The sequence below is a fragment of the Ischnura elegans genome (assembly GCF_921293095.1).
Source record: "Ischnura elegans chromosome 13 unlocalized genomic scaffold, ioIscEleg1.1 SUPER_13_unloc_1, whole genome shotgun sequence".
Taxonomy (NCBI): domain Eukaryota; kingdom Metazoa; phylum Arthropoda; class Insecta; order Odonata; family Coenagrionidae; genus Ischnura; species Ischnura elegans.
The window spans coordinates 11,523,834-11,543,285 of record NW_025791657.1 but is presented as its reverse complement, the minus strand read 5'-3'; the positions used below and the strand labels follow the sequence as shown (position 1 = coordinate 11,543,285).

At 36.9% G+C, this 19,452-nt stretch overlaps 1 protein-coding gene across 4 annotated transcripts in view; it reads left to right on the top strand.

Moving 5' to 3' along the window:
- The window catches only part of LOC124172024 (zinc finger protein 271-like), a 43,342-nt gene extending 29,132 nt beyond the window's left edge, over positions 1-14,210 (top strand). For all 4 annotated transcript variants that reach the window (XM_046551425.1, XM_046551428.1, XM_046551426.1 and 1 more), the window contains one exon: positions 10,881-14,210. In XM_046551425.1, coding sequence (XP_046407381.1) covers positions 10,881-12,412 — 1,532 coding nt within the window. In that variant the 3' untranslated portion in view covers positions 12,413-14,210. The remainder of the gene's footprint in view (positions 1-10,880) is intronic.
- The last annotated feature ends 5,242 nt before the right edge of the window (positions 14,211-19,452 follow it).

Here is a 19,452-nt window from a genome sequence, read left to right as displayed (position 1 = left end):
CGATTCTATCTTCAAAGGCGCCGTCGCATGCGATTCTTGTCCTACTCATGAACCGTTTTGTTTGAAAGCTCTCGCAGGGGTAACATAGGAGAATTTCAGCAGTGGAAATTTAAAAAGGCAAAATACGACTGGCACATAGTGTGACTCTTCCCAAGATATTGAACAATCATCGAGGGAATCTCAGAGTCAGGAATTTGAAAATGCATTTGGATCCGAAAATATCCGATCTGAAAGATCCGGCTCCGAAAATCAAGGATCCGATCAAAATCTGGATCCGAAAAAAATCCTGGATCCGTCCATCCCTACTTATTGGCATTGCTTTTATCTTCAAACGTTTTAATAGTTAATTGAAAACTCATTCAGAAGAAATTCAGAATTTTAGTAATAAAATGAGCAGTGGTGATCTTTTCAGGAAATGGGATTGTGAGTCAGGAGATTTGTACATTGCATTTTAGTGAACAACCTAGAAAGCAGTCTATCTCATCCTCCTAAATAAGTCAAGGAAGGCTGTTCGGGCTTCCAGCCGGGTTGCCTTCCTACATTCTGCCGACGTTTCAGAACTCGAGTCGTGTTCTATCCTCAGGGCAGACGGCTAGTGCAAGCTTGCAAGTAGGGGAGGGTGGTGTACCTGATGCATAGCGTACCCAGGAACACTTGAAACTATCGGCCAGTGCTTTGACCTGGAGGCTTTAAGAGTAAGCTATAACGCGAAAGAAGCACTAGTGTGTAGCATAGTTCAATTTCAGTTCAAATAGATGATGATGTTTCCAGAGAAAATGCTAGCTTGAAGTTCTTGACGCTGAAAAGTAAAAAGTTTTGGTTACGTATCGATGTCTTTTACCAAAAATTGATCACTCCAACAGTTGCTATAGTAACATCAGCAAAATCAACATAATGGTGATAAGTATTAGCTACTTATTATGTAAGTATACCAGGACTAGAGATGGGCAAAAATAATCGATTATTTGCTTGCGATTATTGCGATTATTGAATCGATTATGGACATCCGATTATTTTGCATAATCGATTATTTGAATATAATCGGCGGGAATAAGAAACGTGCTCACTTGCGAGAAACGAGAGCGAGCATATACTTTTAATGACAATCTATCCTTATATCGTAATTGGTGATTGAAAAATTTGAAAACAATCAAAAGCAATAAAACAAATTCTAAATTTTTGATGGGAGAAAATATCTATTGTTGAAGGAAGACATCATGAAAAATTGGCGAAAAAAATTATGACCGCGTTCAGTAACTACATGATCATATGGAATACAGGGGCTAATTGGTCAAGGACGAACAATTTTTTTTCACCGCCAATAAGTAATAAAGCTTACTGGGCAACTCTTACCTAATAATCAATCGTAAATAAATGTATAACACCTCGTAAGTGGAAGAGCCCAGACACCTCATCTGAAGCCGATTCACCCATAAGTCACTAAAATCCTTTGTTCGGTGTAAGCTCAGAAACGAAAGTGATATGGTACCAGTAAAGAGTCACTTGTGGAAGTACTTCCACAAAAATTTGAGTGAGAGTAAAGAAAAACAATCTCCTTGTCATGTACTAATGGCATGAAAAACCTATTGACGATATCACTGTCAATAACAAGGCAAAAACTTAGCTACTTTATTACTACCACCAATGCCTTCTTAAGCTTAAGAATTTCTTAAGCCTAATGCCTTCGTAAGCTTAAGTAGGCATTGCTACCACTCATCATCCGGATCTAAGATTGTCAGGGATAAAATAACTTAATATTACAAGTTCAAAAACGAACTAAATTATTTGACACGCATCATGACACCCACCTTCAAAATACCACCATTACAGCATCCGCACAATCTCAAAATACGACAATAAAATCGATTTTTTGCATTTTATTTTTCACTCAATACAAATGAGACGGTGCGCGCCGATATCTTCAGGTCTTAAGCGTTCCTACGAGACGATTATTCTACCACACCACAAAAAGAATCGCTTCACACTCAGATAATCGGTTGCGCACGGTAGCGATTCAGGACAGAATAACAATATTCCTAGCTTACGCAGGGAATCGGTGAATAATCGAATACTTAGCCAGCCCACGATTCTTGAGACAATTATGAACCGATTATCATCATACGATTATGGGGCGATTCTTTGGGCAAAATAATCGTGTGCTGAAGGTTAGGCGCTCCAGATTCTTTTGTCCTTAATCGTCAACAATGACACTGTGATTCTGTGTTTGGGTGGGTTCTCCTCACCCACAGAATCGCATCGCAGTGCATAATTGTCTCAAGAATCGTGGGCTGGCTAAGTATTCCATTATTCACCGATTCTCTGCGTAATCGATTATTTCGGCCCGATTATTTCCCTGAATCGATTATGCTTGAATTTTATCATATGATACGATTAATCCCTTATGGAAAGTTTTTCCCCATCACTAACCAGGACTAGCCACGGTGATAACTTTTATGGAGTCATCCACAGTGGTTTTGTGCGTTGCGGGTGGCTCCGTAAAAGTTATCGCCGTGTCTAGTCCCGGTATACTTAAATAAGTATAGAGCGAACACCTCTTCGTGTTCAAAGTTCGGGCTTTGCTCTCCGGCTGTGCTACCTGTACTGCTAGTCGCATAGTAATGCTCAGCAGTCCATACCACCTTATCCGGTATAGTCCACAAATTTCCACAGGGGAGAATGACGCCTCAGTAGCTTAACTGGCTAAAGCACTCGGCCTGAAATCGAGGGATCCGGGTTCGAATCTCAGTCTAATCGAATGTTTTCCTCTGTGGGTTTGCCATACTTATATGGCATTTTAGACGTTATATGGAACAGTAAATTCAGCCCACATTAAAAATGGCTCCCTCTTGTACCAAGGAACACAAGTCCATGATGTTCCTCGGAACATGTTACTGTGTTTGTAATTTTTGTAGTCATTGGTAATATATGGTCTTATATTCTATGATTTGCTTTTTTGTGTGAAATTCATAGTATAATTGGAATTTAAAGAATGCTCTTAGGAGGCTTAAACCTAAGTTTACTCTTACTAGAAAGGAGATATATTTTAAGATTGAGTTTTTACCTGAGCAACGTTAATTTTCCTTATAAGACACGTTAATGTATTTTCAAATTTAATTAACAAATCAAATTTATTTCCTTTTTACACTCTTTATTTACTGTTCCCACCAATCTTACTTGTGTTCCTTGGTATAATAGGTAGTGTTCTTAGGTACATGGACATGTGGTACTATCGTTTGCAAAAGTCTCGCAACAAATCGAGCGGCACCACTTTCGCTCCATTGTCGATTTCTGGCCACCATTATATTTGAATGATCACTATCTTGGGATGAATCTTCATGGTAGCTCGGGAACGACTCACGAACGGGTCATCGTGACACTCGGGTGAGATGTAGGAAACCATTACGATGCTCAGTTGAGTAAACCAGCGTAAATTTTGTTGCGTCGTTGCGGCGTTTGTAATTATTTATATACTCGTATTTGACTGTAGTAGATAATTGAAAATATTTACCCGTTAAAAGAGTGGGTACCTATGAGGCCTGGCTTCCAATGATAAACCCCATAAGGCCGGCTGGGGGCACGATTTCGATATTAGGATCACGGAAATCAACTCGCTTGTATCACTTTTTAGGGATTCAACGTCATTCAGGAGACTTTATATTAAGTTATTGAAATATTTGTTAGATATAGGAGAATTTATAAATGAAAAAAAAATTAACTGGCTATTTTCCGGGAAAAAACACGGCTATTTTGTCTCCACCATTTAAATTGAATGACATTAAATAGTTCTTTACTTTGGTTGAAGCTGATAAAGATAGCTCCATAAGCTATATTCTTCATTAATTATCAATTTTTGTTAATTACATAATTATATTTACACCAATGGTAATGTTTCCTTGGAAAAAATGGTATTTTCATTGCTAAAAAAATCGCTAGGCTACATAGTTGCTAGCAGAATGTGTCTCTATTTTTACTGTTTGCATATGTAGGAGAGGCTTAAATTTTTACGATAGCACTAACATATTTAGTGATCATGTCGCATTAATCTTCTTTTTTGTTATATAAATTAGTTATTGTTTCCATTTTAATATTTAGGTCATTACTATATTATTAAGGACAGCCAACTTAAAGAGTGACTCAATAGTACAACTTTTCCCTATCCAGTTATGCTGCCATTGGTAAGGTTTCCAATAACATCAACGGACAGGGATTAAATTGAAAGTCAATTTCAACCAATATTCGTCCTTTTTAAATTCCAGACTATCGATTCGGGAGGTAAAATATTTTGCGCAGAATAAAGCCACTCCCTCAGCTCTTAACGCACAATCGGGTGCTCCCGGGCCGTAGTATGGTCAGCTGATAAGTCCTGCACCTCGTCTTGCCCTACATCTCTGTCGCAACTTTACCAGCCAGGGACGAGGAAGCAAGTTACCTGGAGTAAAACTTGCAGGCCGTAAGTGATTCTCACAAACTTCCAAAATAGTGTAAATAGGGCCAATTTGTAGCTCTATCATATCATATATGTTGACGCCATAATTTGCTTGAAGAAAGTACGCACTAGAAGAATAGTTGATAAATACCTCAAGATAACCCTTTCCTATATTTAAAAATAAGCACCGGTGCACAGTGGTCCCAAATCGAAAAAAGCTGGCCAAAATTAATTACGCTATTGTTATTATGTATATATTTGACCTAAAGGTCTATTCTTATTGTTTTTGACCGCTTATTCTGAATTTATTACTATTTTTTATGTATTTGCAATAATTTTATTGTTATTTCACATTTTGTTTAAACAATTAATGTTTTTAACATTGGAATTTGAGATTATACTGGTGATAGTAAATAAAAATTATACATATCATAAAACAGAATTAGTTATTTAAAACATACATAAATGCATATAAAATGACTGCATTGTTTATTTTTGGACAAATTTCGAACAACTGATTTTGAATGAACCAAGAGAACATTTTCTACTTTCTCATATGTTTGATCGTATTTGATACGAAAAATAAGTCAATATTAATTGGAAATTTATATTATAAGTATATTATTAGTATTATTGTACTACATTAATTGTTTAAAAATTATAATATCTAATTCTAATTTCCTTGTAACGTGCCAATGGATTTGGAAGCAATTTTAAACGGGGTTCCTTATTTCACAAGTTTCAACGGAGGCATTATTTCAATCATTGAAATGTTATAAACAATATTTCATAACTCCTATAACTCAAGTTAAACGCCAAATTTATTGATACGCTTGCAATAAGCTCTTTACGCAGTGAGGCATCAATTTAACGAGCACATGATTTGGTACGAAAAATTAAATGAGATTTTCCATTAATTTGGGCTTTTTTAATTATCAAAAAAATAAGTTAACATTTCTCCTTATCTTTCTCAGTCATTGTTACGAAAAAAATTTAAATACATTCATAATCACTATCCGACAAATCCTCATCACAGTCGTCATCCACTCAATTCTTCCAGGATTAATAAACTCTTTACCTCGACTGGTAATTGAAGTAATTTCCTTCTTTGAGCCTTAGAAATACTTGATATCATAGCATCTGAAGTTAGGAGTAATATTTTGAACAGGTCTTCATTCGTTGCTATCCAGGAAAATTTCCTTGCATGGTGCTCCCTGAATCTTCTTATGTCCTTATTCCTCGCCTCTATTGCCTCCTCGGACAAGTGGACAATAGGAAGGGGAGCTTCTTTAGATGTCCGTCGGAGGAGCAAGTACTGATGTTTCGTGAAATTACCAGAAACGATCATGGAAAGGGCTTCTTCGTGGGAGATTTTACTTTGCCTCACATCCTTGGCTCTCCATTTTGATAACACTCGCCGCGCTCTTGAGAGAGTAGTTGTTGTCATCTCATTTATTATTTTCGCCACGAACTCATCACCTTTGCTTCGATAACTCATGGATGCTCTACTGGCGATGTGCTAGCTCTAAGATCCTCCGTTTTCCGTCTCTAGGCCCTTTCACTGGACTTCTCAATTTTTTTTTTTGGTCGACCAATTTCAAAAAAACCTGATGAACCTTAGCAGCAGAGCAGCAATTTTGACGAACATTTTGAATTAAGTACAATGAATATCACTCTAAATTCATCACAAATTCCACATTAAATACTTACTGGATGTAATGGGCTGACGTTTAAATAAAGGCGGAGGAAATTTCAACTTCTCATTTAGGCAATTAGCGATCTTTCTTCTAAAAAACCTGTCATTTCTTTTTCTTTCCTTCCACCGGCAAATATAATTTGAGAGAAAAAACACTTCTCCGCAATTTTTTTAGGATAACTTTGAATTAACGTCCTCATCTAACTCTAACTTGTTGCTGCAGCAATCCAATAAGTATTGGTTTTTATATGATACGGACCCTTTTCCACTTTCAAGAAATTTTTCATGCATCTCAAGACGCGTGAAAATTTTCAGAGTTATCGAACTAAAACACTATGGGCACTCTTCTTCAACCCCACAAGTCTTCTTTAAAAAATTCGAGGATACTCGACTTTTTCAAGACTCGATCTTCACGCTTGAGGAAACTAACTTTCACGTCTTTCGTTTGGCAAAATCTGACTAAAACAGAGTTTTGGCGGGAAAATTTCGGGCAAGCGATGTCTAGAAGTAATTTGGGGGTTCCATAGTGTGAGGTTCGCGATGCTATTATCTCCATTTTCTAGGAAATATCACATTTGAAGGGTGAAAAGGCTTACTCCGTTCATCCCCGGTGGCCAAAGTGCAATTCATAACAAGTGTACAGAGAGCGGTGGTTGTGTTTTCCCAATGGGCGCAATAAATAGCCTAGGCCTTTTCGGCAGTCGTTTGCCCTGCATGCGGTTGAGGAGGCCGCTAAGGAGGCGACAGAGGGACAATGTGCCGCGTGAGGGCAAAAACTAATCCGTCTAACGGAAGGAAAGGGTGGAGTAGCATTTGAGGGATTCTTTTTTGTTTTAAACGCATTAAAGTTTTTGAGGATTACTATAAGCATAGCTGCGAACTTTCGTTCCATAAATATATCCTTCCGCTCGAGTCCTTAAGCAATTTTTATGAGAGCATGGGCACGCGTAAATAAAAGGTAAGGTCAAGTGGAAACTATTAATGATAAAATGTTCTACGTATGGTAAGAGATGTGTATCCATAAGGTAAATATTTGTTGTAGAAATAAAATATCCAACAATTTTGAATAACACCCATAAATACTGGATCTCCTCGAGCCCTACCACGCACCAGCCTGGCCGCCGCCCGCGTCAGCGCATTGCATCATTATAGTTAAATCAATGCTGAGGTCGGAGTAGCAACTAGTAGCAAAAATTTTGTTCACTGCTGCGTTGCATATACTTTTCCCTTTGTATTGGTGCAAAAGACACCGTGCATTCACGTGCCTCTCTAAACGATATTGTACATTTAATTTGAAAATTCGGGTAAAAAACACTAAAAGTTACAAAATATATATAAAATAGTAAACACAGTAAAATCAGAATAAAATTTATGTCTCACTATGTCATAATGTTTATATTTGTAGTTAAAAATGTTTTTTGGCCAAATATATCGCGTAAAGGTTGTCCTGCATGACGCTGAACTCCATCAAAATCGACCGATTTCACGCAACTGTGATTTTTACGGTGAATGCTCCATGTTTGACGGATCACTGCAGCCGCTCTGATGAACAAAATACTAACTTAGTAGTGTAATTTGTAGACCATATCCTGTAGAATCCGAATATAAGGTCCAAAAATTCCTTGAAAATTTTCGAAAAAACGACTTTTGGCCAGCTTTTTTCGATTTGGGACCACTGTGCGGTGTGGGTGCACGATTAAGGATTACCATTACATAGGTTATTCCTAGGATTGTGCTTAGTAGATCAGCTGGTCTCACATTCTGTCCCTTTCCATCAAAATTACTGTATAAAAAACACTGATTATAGAATATTGAGGCCTTGAGTTTAAAAGTAAAATTATTCACTTAATTTATATCTTTTCTATCTCTGAGAAAAGTTTCCGTCACTGCTCAATTACGAAACGGAAAAGGGTAAAATTATTTGAAAAACTTTACTGGAAAAATTAACTAGTAGGAAATGGCGACAAGTTGATGACAATTGGGCATCATACTACATAGACAGACAGCATAATCGCTGCAAAATATCATTCATAAATTTCTTTTTAATGAGCTGAAATTGATCTATTTATGAAATTACGTATATGGAACATTAGATTACTACGATAGTTCTCATCCCAATGGTTAATAATGTTGAGCAGTTACGGACCTGGAAAGGAAACCTTAAAGCACTGGGAACCACAACCACCAGTGATTCAGATTGGAGTTCTGTAAAGGGAAACGCAATGATTCATCCTACCGCGCTAGCAACGCAGGATTCCTGTCGCAAGATCATTTAAAATAGAAATTGTTATTAAAAAATGCTCGAATTCAACATTTGGTATTTTCTTAACATACATTTAAAAAATAAAAAAAAACTTTAAAATGTAATACGGCTGTGAGGAGGATAAAAAATTCGGGCAGGAGAGGGACTCGAACGCGGGCCTGTTCCTATTTTGACGTCTAGGAGCGATAATTTTCATTATTTGTTGTCATTGTAACACTGAGCTGCTTTCATGTGCTTCTCAATTGCACGAATTTTGATCAAAATAATAATTTTCTCGGTATCTAAGTACTTTATTCGTTTATATGATTATAACTTGAGCACGGAGGCTTTCGCATACTTTATGTTTAGTCTGGTTAGTGTATACAATAGGAATATTATGATGATGTCGCCTGCGACTTCGGTATGGTATCGTCCTTATAAGTTAATATTATTTGCAATTATGTTTTTAACTCGGTATTTGTATTTCTAATGAAGCAAGCGTATACATTCATTTCAAGTAGAAATACTGTAAGGATTTGCTTACGTCCTTCTTACTCGACTTCAAAGGTTTTATGAAATGAGCTGCAGTTCCACTGATTTCAATCTTGCCTTAAAAATAAAACGTATTGCCAACAAACACATTTCCTAATACCATGTAACCTACTTAATGTAAGTAGAGAAGTTAATTAATGATGCTGAGTAAGTATCCTACATTATCCGGTATTTATCAGAGTATATGTAAATGATTGCAGCTAAATATGATAACTTCATCATCAACCACATAGCAGCGTAGAGTTATTATATGCATTCACACTAATTCAGCAGTGGAACATATTATCAAACAATACCTGTTTAAATCCGAAAATCATTAAAAATGGGACTTTTGGCTGGAATTAAGTTTTCCTGGACATACTTTGAATATGTGGAAAGGAATACATCTTTACCGATTGACAGACGTCGGAGAACTATGTTGTTACATACGCAACGAGTAATGCCGATCAGCTTAACTAATTTCATATTTTACGTGTTTGCTCAGATATTTATATGATGAAACACGTGGAATATCAAAGCTGCCTCGTATCTTATGTCGTAGATATTTTATTAAAAACATCAACCCGAGTCGATAGATGTAAACAAAAGTCTGCCATGTTCACAGTGAACGACTCGTGATTTCCTGCTCTCTGAAAAGAGCTAAGATCACTCAAAAAGAGCCAAGCTACAAACTTTTCAAAATCTCTCCGAGGAATTACCTTCGATCTTTCCACCTGCATTTAATGCTACAATGTGTTTGGGGGAACATAATGAACACAAATTTCACTTAAATGGAAGCGATCAAATCCCAAGACTGAAAAAGGATGAAAAAATATCTCACTCACCTAATGACCCGTTCTCCATCTATTGAACCATGAAGATTAGTGTTGGTTTACTGAATATACCCGAAAACCATACAGTTTCCGAGCACAATCTTTGTGGAGCGAAAGTGGCGACGACCGATTTGTTGCAAGACTTTTGCAAATGATAGTACATAGGGACAATAAAAAACACTTTGAGAAGTTTTAATTATATCCATTAAGAGTAAAGGTACGAAACTAAGACTTAGAAATTTAGTGAAGTAATCCTGATGGATTGATTTTTTACCATTTGACTGAATCTTAAGTAAATATATTTTGCTTTTTATGAAAAATTTGAGAAATTATTTCGTGATGCAACACTCTCCCCTACTTGCGAGCCGTATCTCAGCCATGATGCCCTAATGGCATCATCATACTGCCATAATTTGAAAATCATTCACATGTATGAACTGATAGCGAAACGACGGTCATAAGAAAAAACACAAAATTTCACAGGAATAGCGACGTAGAATAATATAAAAATGTCGGAAGGAATCTCTAATATACATATTGTAGTCGTCAGGTTTTCAAGGCATCAATTAAAATTCATAAATGTTAAAATGTGTGGACTTTGAATAATTTCAGTTTTTCATGCACATACCAGACAAGTTTTTCTACATAATTGGATTTTAAACTGGTTACTAAACCATTCTCTTTCATCAGCTTCCGTAGTGTAGTGGTAAGAGGACAGATCAACAAATACATAGGTCGTGTGTTCGGTTCTCCCTGATGTTTATTTTTTCCTTTCCGTCACAAGGATAAAATACTTGCATTATGCTTTATATCTTCACTAGCCAGTCGCTTCCAGTTATTATTTTTTTTCTATTCACGGGGAAATCTGTTATCAGTTGTTAAGCCCTTGTTAAGACTCGCTTAATTTCACCGGTAGTCTTTAAATTCATGTCGGGATGAGCTGCGTAGTATATGTGGTACACTGTTCAGACGCCTTTAACGTTCCAACATAAGCAAATAGCTTGCCTGAGGATAGTTGACGGCATTCCTTACTTATTCTTGATACGGAAAAAATTGATGAGCTGCTTATCAATTTTTTCCGTAAGAAAACCATAAGAAACTGTTAACTCTCTTACTTTGTGTTATCTGGGTTTAATGTGACATTTTTTCTAGGGTTCCTGGCTGCCAAAGGAATGTCCATTGGAGGAACATCAACTTCACATCTTTCTGCGGAAGGAAATGTAATGAACCATTCGATTGATGAATGCATTGATCCCACATCTTTGCTGAGACAAATTGATTCCAAGGTTGGAGAATCCCATTTTGGGATAGAAAGAAATCTGATGGATGAGCTGGGTGAAAAAGGGGATGGGCCTCTCAAGGAAACCACTGGCAGGAAAAGGGATGAGAAAAAAATGAGGCGAGTGAGAAGAAGTTTTACTGTAGAAGAGAAGTCAACTTTACAGAGTTCATCCTCAAAGTCATCTTGCATTAAAAATCTTTGTAATCGCGTGGGTGTGAGAAGAAAAGAGGAGTCATATTCTTGCAGCGAGTGCACCTTGTCCTTTCCTCGGAGAAAGGACCTCACCAAACACAAGCGTATACACATGACAGATACATCTTATTCATGCAATGAGTGTAAGAAGTCTTACGTGGATGAGACCCACTTAGTAAGACATGTATGCATACACACGGGATACAGACCTTATATGTGCAACTTGTGCAGTGATTCCTTTTCTGAGAAGAATAACCTGGTTAAACACATGCGAAGGCATACAGGAGAGAGACCTTTTTCATGCAGAATCTGCGAACAATCTTTCACTGACAAAAGTTCTCTCCGAAGTCACATGCGAACACACACGGGAGAGAAACCCTTCTCATGCACTATCTGCAAACGATCATTTGCTAGCGGTAGTAATCTCAGAAGACACATGCGGATGCATTCAGGAGAGATGCCTTTTAAATGCGACGTGTGCAGCCGGTCCTTCACTGGTATTGGTCACCTCAATCGTCACGTGTGTGTAGGCGCGGGAGAGATGCCTTATGCCTGCCAAATATGCCAAAAACGTTTCATTCATAGAAGTACTCTTAATATTCACATGCGAACACACACGGGAGAAAGACCTTATTCTTGCTATCATTGTGAAAAGTCTTTCTCTGCAAAGACCGACTTAGTAAAACACGTACGCATTCACACAGGAGAGAAGCCGTATACCTGCCATGTGTGCAGCAAATCCTTCAGTTGCAGTAAAGAAAGGGTTAAACACTTGCGAACGCACACGGGAGAAAAATCTTATGAGTGCAGTATCTGCAAAAAATCTTTCACTGAGAAAGGTGCTCTCCGAATGCACATCCGAATTCACACGGGAGAGAAACCCCATTCATGCAGTATCTGCAAACAATCTTTTGCTTGCCGTAGTAATCTCATATGTCACATACGGACGCACACAGGGGAAAAACCTTTTAAATGCAACGTGTGCAGCAGGTCCTTTGGTCAAGGGAGTCACCTCAAAAGTCACATGAGAGTACACACGGGAGAGAAACCATATTCGTGCCAAATCTGCAAAAAATCTTTCACTCAGAGTTCTTCTCTGTCCAATCACATGCGATTACACACCGGAGAGAAACCTTATCAATGTGACATTTGTTGCAAGTCTTTTGGTACTAATGCTCACCTTAGCCGTCACATGGGTGTACATAAATGAGATTAATCATTTCTATACAGGGACTGCAGCAAGTACTTTACTGTGAGGAATGGCCTTGACCACAACAAGTGTGCACGTACAGTTGTGAAACATAATTCATTCAGAGTAAGCACCAAGTTTATCACTGTAAGTTCTAATCCCAACCGCCACATGAGCACTCACAAGTGATAAACAATATTCGTGCTATGTAAGTTGTGTTGCTTTCCCCAGATGGGCCACCTCTGTGCAGCTGACATGTTTGGTCATTGGAAAGATTATCCATATAAATATCAAAGTTGTTCTAAATCAAGCGATTGCAAATCTGTAGTGAGAAACCAAATACCTTATTCTTACCTTTGCAATGAAGAATGAATAATGATAAAGTACCTATTGGGATGATCAGTCATCTCCCATGATACCATGGGAATCGTTTAAAGTCATTTTTTGTATTTTGCACTCAAGACAGTGAGTGAGATCAACAATCATTTTAGTGAAGCTTTTCAAAGACTAACAAGTGAACCCAATATTTTGATATTTGCATTGAAAGTCATTATAAGCTGTGAATTGAAGCTGTGGTGAGGCTCAGTTATTGTACTTCCTTCCAACTGACGTTCAAGAGGTTTTTAGAATTATTGAAGAAATTAAGCCTAAAAATGCAAGGGGTCATGATAAAAAGAGTATCAATATTATTAAGATAAATGATCGTATTGTACCGTTTTTTACACACATAGCAAACTTGATTATGATGAAGTGTGAACTTCCAAAACAATTAAAAACAGGTATTGCAGTCCCGATTTCCAATATAGGTGATAAAACTAATGCTAGCAATTATATATCAATATCAATGTTTCCTGTTTTCTCAAAAGTCCTGGAAAATATTTAAATTCAGCTCTAACATTTAATTGACACGAATAACTACTTACCCCCGTGCAATTGGGATTCTTAAAAGGTAAAAGTACAGAAGATGCCATTTTAAAGCTTTGTTCTGCCAATTTCTAAAATAATGCTAATAAACTAATGCAAGCAATTATATACCAATAATCACTGTTACCTGTCTTCTCAAAAGTCTTGGAAAAAAATTTTATGTTCAGCTCTTACATTTCATGAACACCAATAACTACTTATCCCTGTGCAATTGGGATTATTTGAAAGATAAAAGTACAGAAGATGCAATTTTAAAGCTCTGTTCTGCTATCTCTGATGCACTCAACAATAATTAGAAAGTTGCAGTTTTGTAATACGTAAACATTACGTAACTTGGATAGACGAGTCATTGTTATTGAAAAGATTGTAGCAAGCTGGAATGAGAGGAGTCGTTACTAAATGGTTCCGGAGTAACTTCAGAGGGAGAACCCGGAATGAGAAAATACATGACTTTTATGGACAAGAAACATCACTTTCTTCTGGAGTGCCCAGGAGATGGATCTTGGTGACTTATTTTTCTTATGAGTAAAAAAATTCAATACTGGAATATTCTATGTTAAATTAACTTCCTTTGTGGATTATACAGCTTTGGGTTTTATATTGCACGATGTGAGTGATATATATATTTACAAAAATAGAATGCAATGGAACAAAATATTAATTTTATTAATATAAATTTGTATCAAGCAAATGAACAAAATATGTTAAATTTAAATGAAAAAGATATAATTCGAAAAATGGAGTGTTTACTACAGATGTCCCATGTGTGACAAACAAAAAACCTGTTTGGCATGTTTTGAAATTGAGCAAATCAACTTTGTGAGTAAATCTGAGATAACTATTGATGGAAATGTTAATTGGAAATAATATGTCAATAAACTGGAATTGGAAATGCTATCGATTTCAAGGAAATTCCTTATATTAAGTTATTTATGTCCAAAAAATAGGTTGTTCTGTATATTGTGCTCTAGTTGAATCAAGACTGCAATTTGGCATTTCTTGCTGGGAAGGAGCCTACCTTCCTCATATTCATCCTTGGCAGATTGCCTAAAGAAACTCACAAGGGCTGTGTAAAACTGAGTTCTCGTTGCCTCTTTTCCGAAAACAAAATGTTTTACGACTAAAGTGATTTTTTTTATTTGAGGTACTCATGACGTTCTCTATTTGTGTGTAAAACAGAGCAAAACAGATTGAATATTCTAGTAAACTCCGGTAAAAAATATGTCTCCATGAGGTTCGGGGACTGTTTGTATACCTAAGCCCCAAAATGAAGCCTTCAAACAAACATACCTTGCACTGAAAGTGTTATGTTCCCGCCCAGCTGAGGTACTGAGACAAAACTCTATGGCTTAGTTTCTTGCTAATTAAAGCATTTCCTATCCCAAGACAATGAAAATATTGAACAATTGTTAAAAAGTTGTTGTGTAATCTTGACAATTTTAATTTGTAATTTTTTTGTATTTTCATTGCAAAAAAGTTATCATTCCTACAATTTTTTCTAAAATATTCTCTAATCTCATTTAAAATACATGTTTTATTTTGTATTTTAATTTTTTCCTCTGCTGCTGAACTTAACACATGCATGTTTGAATATCAAAATTTTTTGTGCTCGTATATTTTTAATGTTCACAAATCAGCACCAGCTGCTGCTTTAATTAACTAAGTTACGGTGGTACCTCCAATTCAGTATCACAGGGTACCTATATTCTACTCTATTGTTTTATTTACATGCTCTTTGTAACCTACGAATAAGTGGAATAAATATTATTATTATTATTTTTGAAATGTATGTAAGGATGAATGTATTGAAGGATTGTGGCAGCAGAAGGACATGCAAGGATAGAAGTTGAGAATCAAACAGCCGGCCTGCCTTATTTTTTTATTGAAGGCATGCCTGTTTTTCCATCAAAGGCGCCTTGTTCAAGGTCTCTTTTCAATTTTCGTGTCTTTATTGGTTCTGAATTTGCCTGGCATTAACCATGATTGCTTGGTGGAAATAAAATTTTGTCCCTATGGTGAGAATAAAGTACTATTAGTGCACAGTAAAAGGCATAGAACTGATTTTGCTAATTAAATAAATTTGTGTAACTTTTCCAATTTGAAGTAGCATGATTGCATTTTTGTTCTTATTTATCAGTTTTCAAAAGTTCCCATTCAAAGATGATGGTCAAAATTCAATTGATTTTCAATTCAAGTTACTTTGTAAACTTTCTTAAAAAAATTTCAGCTCTGTGTCACCAGTTCATTTTCTCTTAAATATCAATTGATTAATTGACAGAGATAGTGCTACACTTCAACCACTTGATTGCCGATCTGTTTTAATCTTGCTTCTTCCATGTGCCTGATCTGTTTTAATCCAACATTGAAAGAAATTTTGGTATCTGTAATCTGTATCGGTTAAGAAAGTATGACCGGATATTGCTAGAGTTAAAAATTGTTTGCACTGAGAAATTTTGGGAATTTAATTTTCACATGAATTTCCAAGAATGCGATGGTGAATATGTCTCGTTGATTGGTATTTAATCAGTTGATATAAGTACCTACTCTGCATGAAGGATATTTAAATGGGAAATTTGTAGCCTTACTTGAGTGCTTATGCATGGCTAGGACTGTTTCCAGTTAATTCTATCTGGAATATAATATTTTGCATCAAGCTTTAAACAAATAATATTGCATAACTTGAGAAGTCCCAAGCCAAAGATCGCATGAATGATTTTCATGTTGAGTTTTTGGATAGGTTTCAGAAGTGGTGTTAAATAATGTGTTCATGAGAAACGCAACAGGCATTTAAATGTCACACTTGCGTGAATGGCCAACTACCATTTAACAACAGCAGACAAAATATCTAGTGTATTCTAAGTATGTCTTTTAAAAGAGTTAACAATTTGTATAAAAAGCAATAAATTTCTAACATGAATGATCACCAACATATAAGATTTGAAGTAATTTAAGCCTATTCAATGATCACAGGCATACTTCTGAAACAAATGACAATTATGATTCTCAAATAATGAAATTTAAGACATAATTTTCACTTTCTGATAGTTTTTATTTCTTATGTAATTTAAAATCATCTAATATTGGAGGTATCATCTACTTCATAACATTTTCCTTGACATCTCCCGCAGTTGTATAAGTCATTTTATCAGAGATGTAAGACTTCTAACTATAATTCTGTTCTGTTCATAATAATTATTAGAAAGGGAATTCTCCTGGAATATTTTTGTTCAACAGGCACTCCTAATATGTATCAAAAGCAAAAAATACCTCTTTCATGAACAAATGCTGACAATTATTACTGATATTTTATTGTATTCCATCATAAAACATCAAAACTTTTGGAAAACTGAAGTCAAACAAATAAACAGCCGCAATGCTTAACATAATGGGCTGTTGAGACCGATAGTGTGTGAGTTAACTTACATAGTTAACAAGAAGTACTTGACGATCCTCAATAAACATAAAAGTGATAGGTAAAGCATGCCATTATGAACGAGTATATTTTCATAGACCACTCTTATCAATGAAGTATGAATGAGGCACTCTCGGTGATCATTTGAAGTATAAGTTGCAAAATTGCCTGGCAAAGGAGCACTTAGCCAAAATGTTACTGTTTTTGAAATGCACACTTACTCTTCACCACGGCTAACTTTTCTGGGTCCAAGGCAGGCTTGCTAGCATCTCTCTCCCCGGAAAGGAGGGAGCACAGCTACTCTCGGAGTCCGAGATAATGCAAAGTCCCAGTGGGGAGGGGTCGAAAAAGGTTCCGCGAGACCCTTCTTAACAAATGTCCTCCAAAAATGCTCCGTACCACGAGAAAGAAGAGTCTCTTGGGGCTCAGTGCGGCAGTCATGCTAAGGCGAAATCCCCGCCGTCTAGAAAGGGTTAAGGTTTTATGACGAAATCCACGGCTTTTTCCCGGTAGAAAAAATTCACGGCTTATTCACGGTTTTAAGGTTTTCACGGTTGAGTGGGAACCCTAGTTAGTTGAAATACTTAGAGGACATGCTGGATATGACCTCACTGCACGATGCTTATATCCTATCGATACGGCTTCCCGGCACGACACGGATGTATGCGTGAGTTGCGGGAATTACATTAGGCTTTGTTTACAAGTACAAATATACAAATGTACGTATGTTTGTATACAAATGTTTCTTCTGTGATATCCTTATATGTAAAATGACTTCTGGTGAAATTTCAGCCATGGCTACTCCATTCAGAATACTCAGCTGGATCAAAATAGTCCCAAAGATGCTTATCGGCAATGTGAAATTGATGAGGAATTTCTATCACGAGAGAAGAGACACATCGCACAAACCTTGATTGGCCGACACAACAACATTATCAGCCATATCTTGAAGTATGATGGCATAATAAAGACAATTAATTGTCGAGGGTCAAGTGAATGGGAAGAACAGAAATGGAAAACCTAGAATAAAATATACGGATTACGTTATGAAGGATGTGAAAGAAAAGAAATGTGTAGATACGAAAAGATAACTTAAAGATCCGTCTGGAAAGGGTTAAGGGAATACATTCCCCTGTTTTGTGACCTGGGAAAGACACAAATACTTCTCCCCTTCCACCCTCCCCACTTTAAACCTTCTCTCCCCTCCTCTACAGTTTATTCCCCATCTCCCTCTAGCTTATGCGTCGTGTATTTTAGATGAAGGATCAATGTACTTCTCACCAGAAGATGAAGCGTCGAAACCATGGTAATGTGTTAATAAAAATTCTGTGGAAAAACAAAATACATTTTTTTCGTGCACAATGTAACATTAGTCAGCAATATATACATTACACACCCGATTATCCAGGATAATGATGGGGTGAGACGGCACGAATAACCGGAACACACGGATAATCCAAACTCAATTTTAATTTCTTGTAATTTTCATAGTTGACGTAAGTCAAACCACTATTACTTACTCTCATTGTCTATTATTCTAGATTTCTTTCCGGAATAGTGAATATCTTTCTCTTACCGACCGCGATCTTAATAGTGGTGATAACGTGATAGTACTCGTAGACACTCAAAGATGAATCAATTATGAAAGAAAACTATTTATTCCTTTGCAAAGACAAAGATAAAAATCCTTTCCACACACAGATGGGATAAGAAGCTTCAGACGCTACTGCTATCTCCTTGGCGAATTCACCGCTCTACAAACGAGCGATCCGGAAGCATCGCGCCGGCCGCATAAACGGTCTACGCGATCGCTATAAGTGGGTGCTCGGGCGGGACGAGGTAAGCGGGGGAGGGAGGTATTTAGAGGGTTAAAAGGAAAGTCCGATTTCAGTCCCTGAGCAAATGCTATTTGGCCAGAGGTGTTTAGAATTGCTAAGGTTGACTTTGTGGAATGATGCAACTTACACGACAACACTTGGTCAAATACCCCTCCTTTGTTAAAACCATTGATGCTAAATTTTAACCCTTAATTCCTCCCACGTCCAAATTAATCGCCATATCTTATCCCTCTAGGCATCCCTAGGACTAAAATTGATGCCCTATGCAATGGTTTCAATAGCAAGGGTGTGGGATTTACTAAGTGTATTCATTTAGGTTATTTTCGATTAAGACACCATGGAAGCTTAAATGATTCACCGGATCCTCTGCCGTCGTCTCAGTCTTAAAATTTCTTAAAACGTTTCTAAGTTTTCAATAACGGGTTTCACCGTTAGAAACAGGCATAGCAATCAGTTTTCACGGTAATAAAACCAACAATAAGAAGAGAAACTCCGAAAAATAAATTCGTCTATTTAATAACCCCAACGCTAGAAAGTTAACTAACGAAATAGAACGCTCAATAACCAACCAAATCATGGAATACAGCACAACTGAGAACGTAATCAACCGGATGAGTCAAAGGTGGGATGGGTATTATCATGTGCCATTTACAACACTCGAAGAGCGTCAACCGTGCCGAAGCCGTTGCCTGCGCAATTTAAGTATGGGTTCATGGTGACTTAAGTGAAGGTGTACTTAAAGGAAGCTGGTGACACCAAAACTACCACCTTAAATAGAGAGCCAAGTGGTCACTTATGGTACTAATGTAGACCCGGCATAAGCGGGGGGGGGGGTATGCCATGTTCAAATGGGTGCTGGGAGCAGACTCAAAACGACGCGAGTGCGC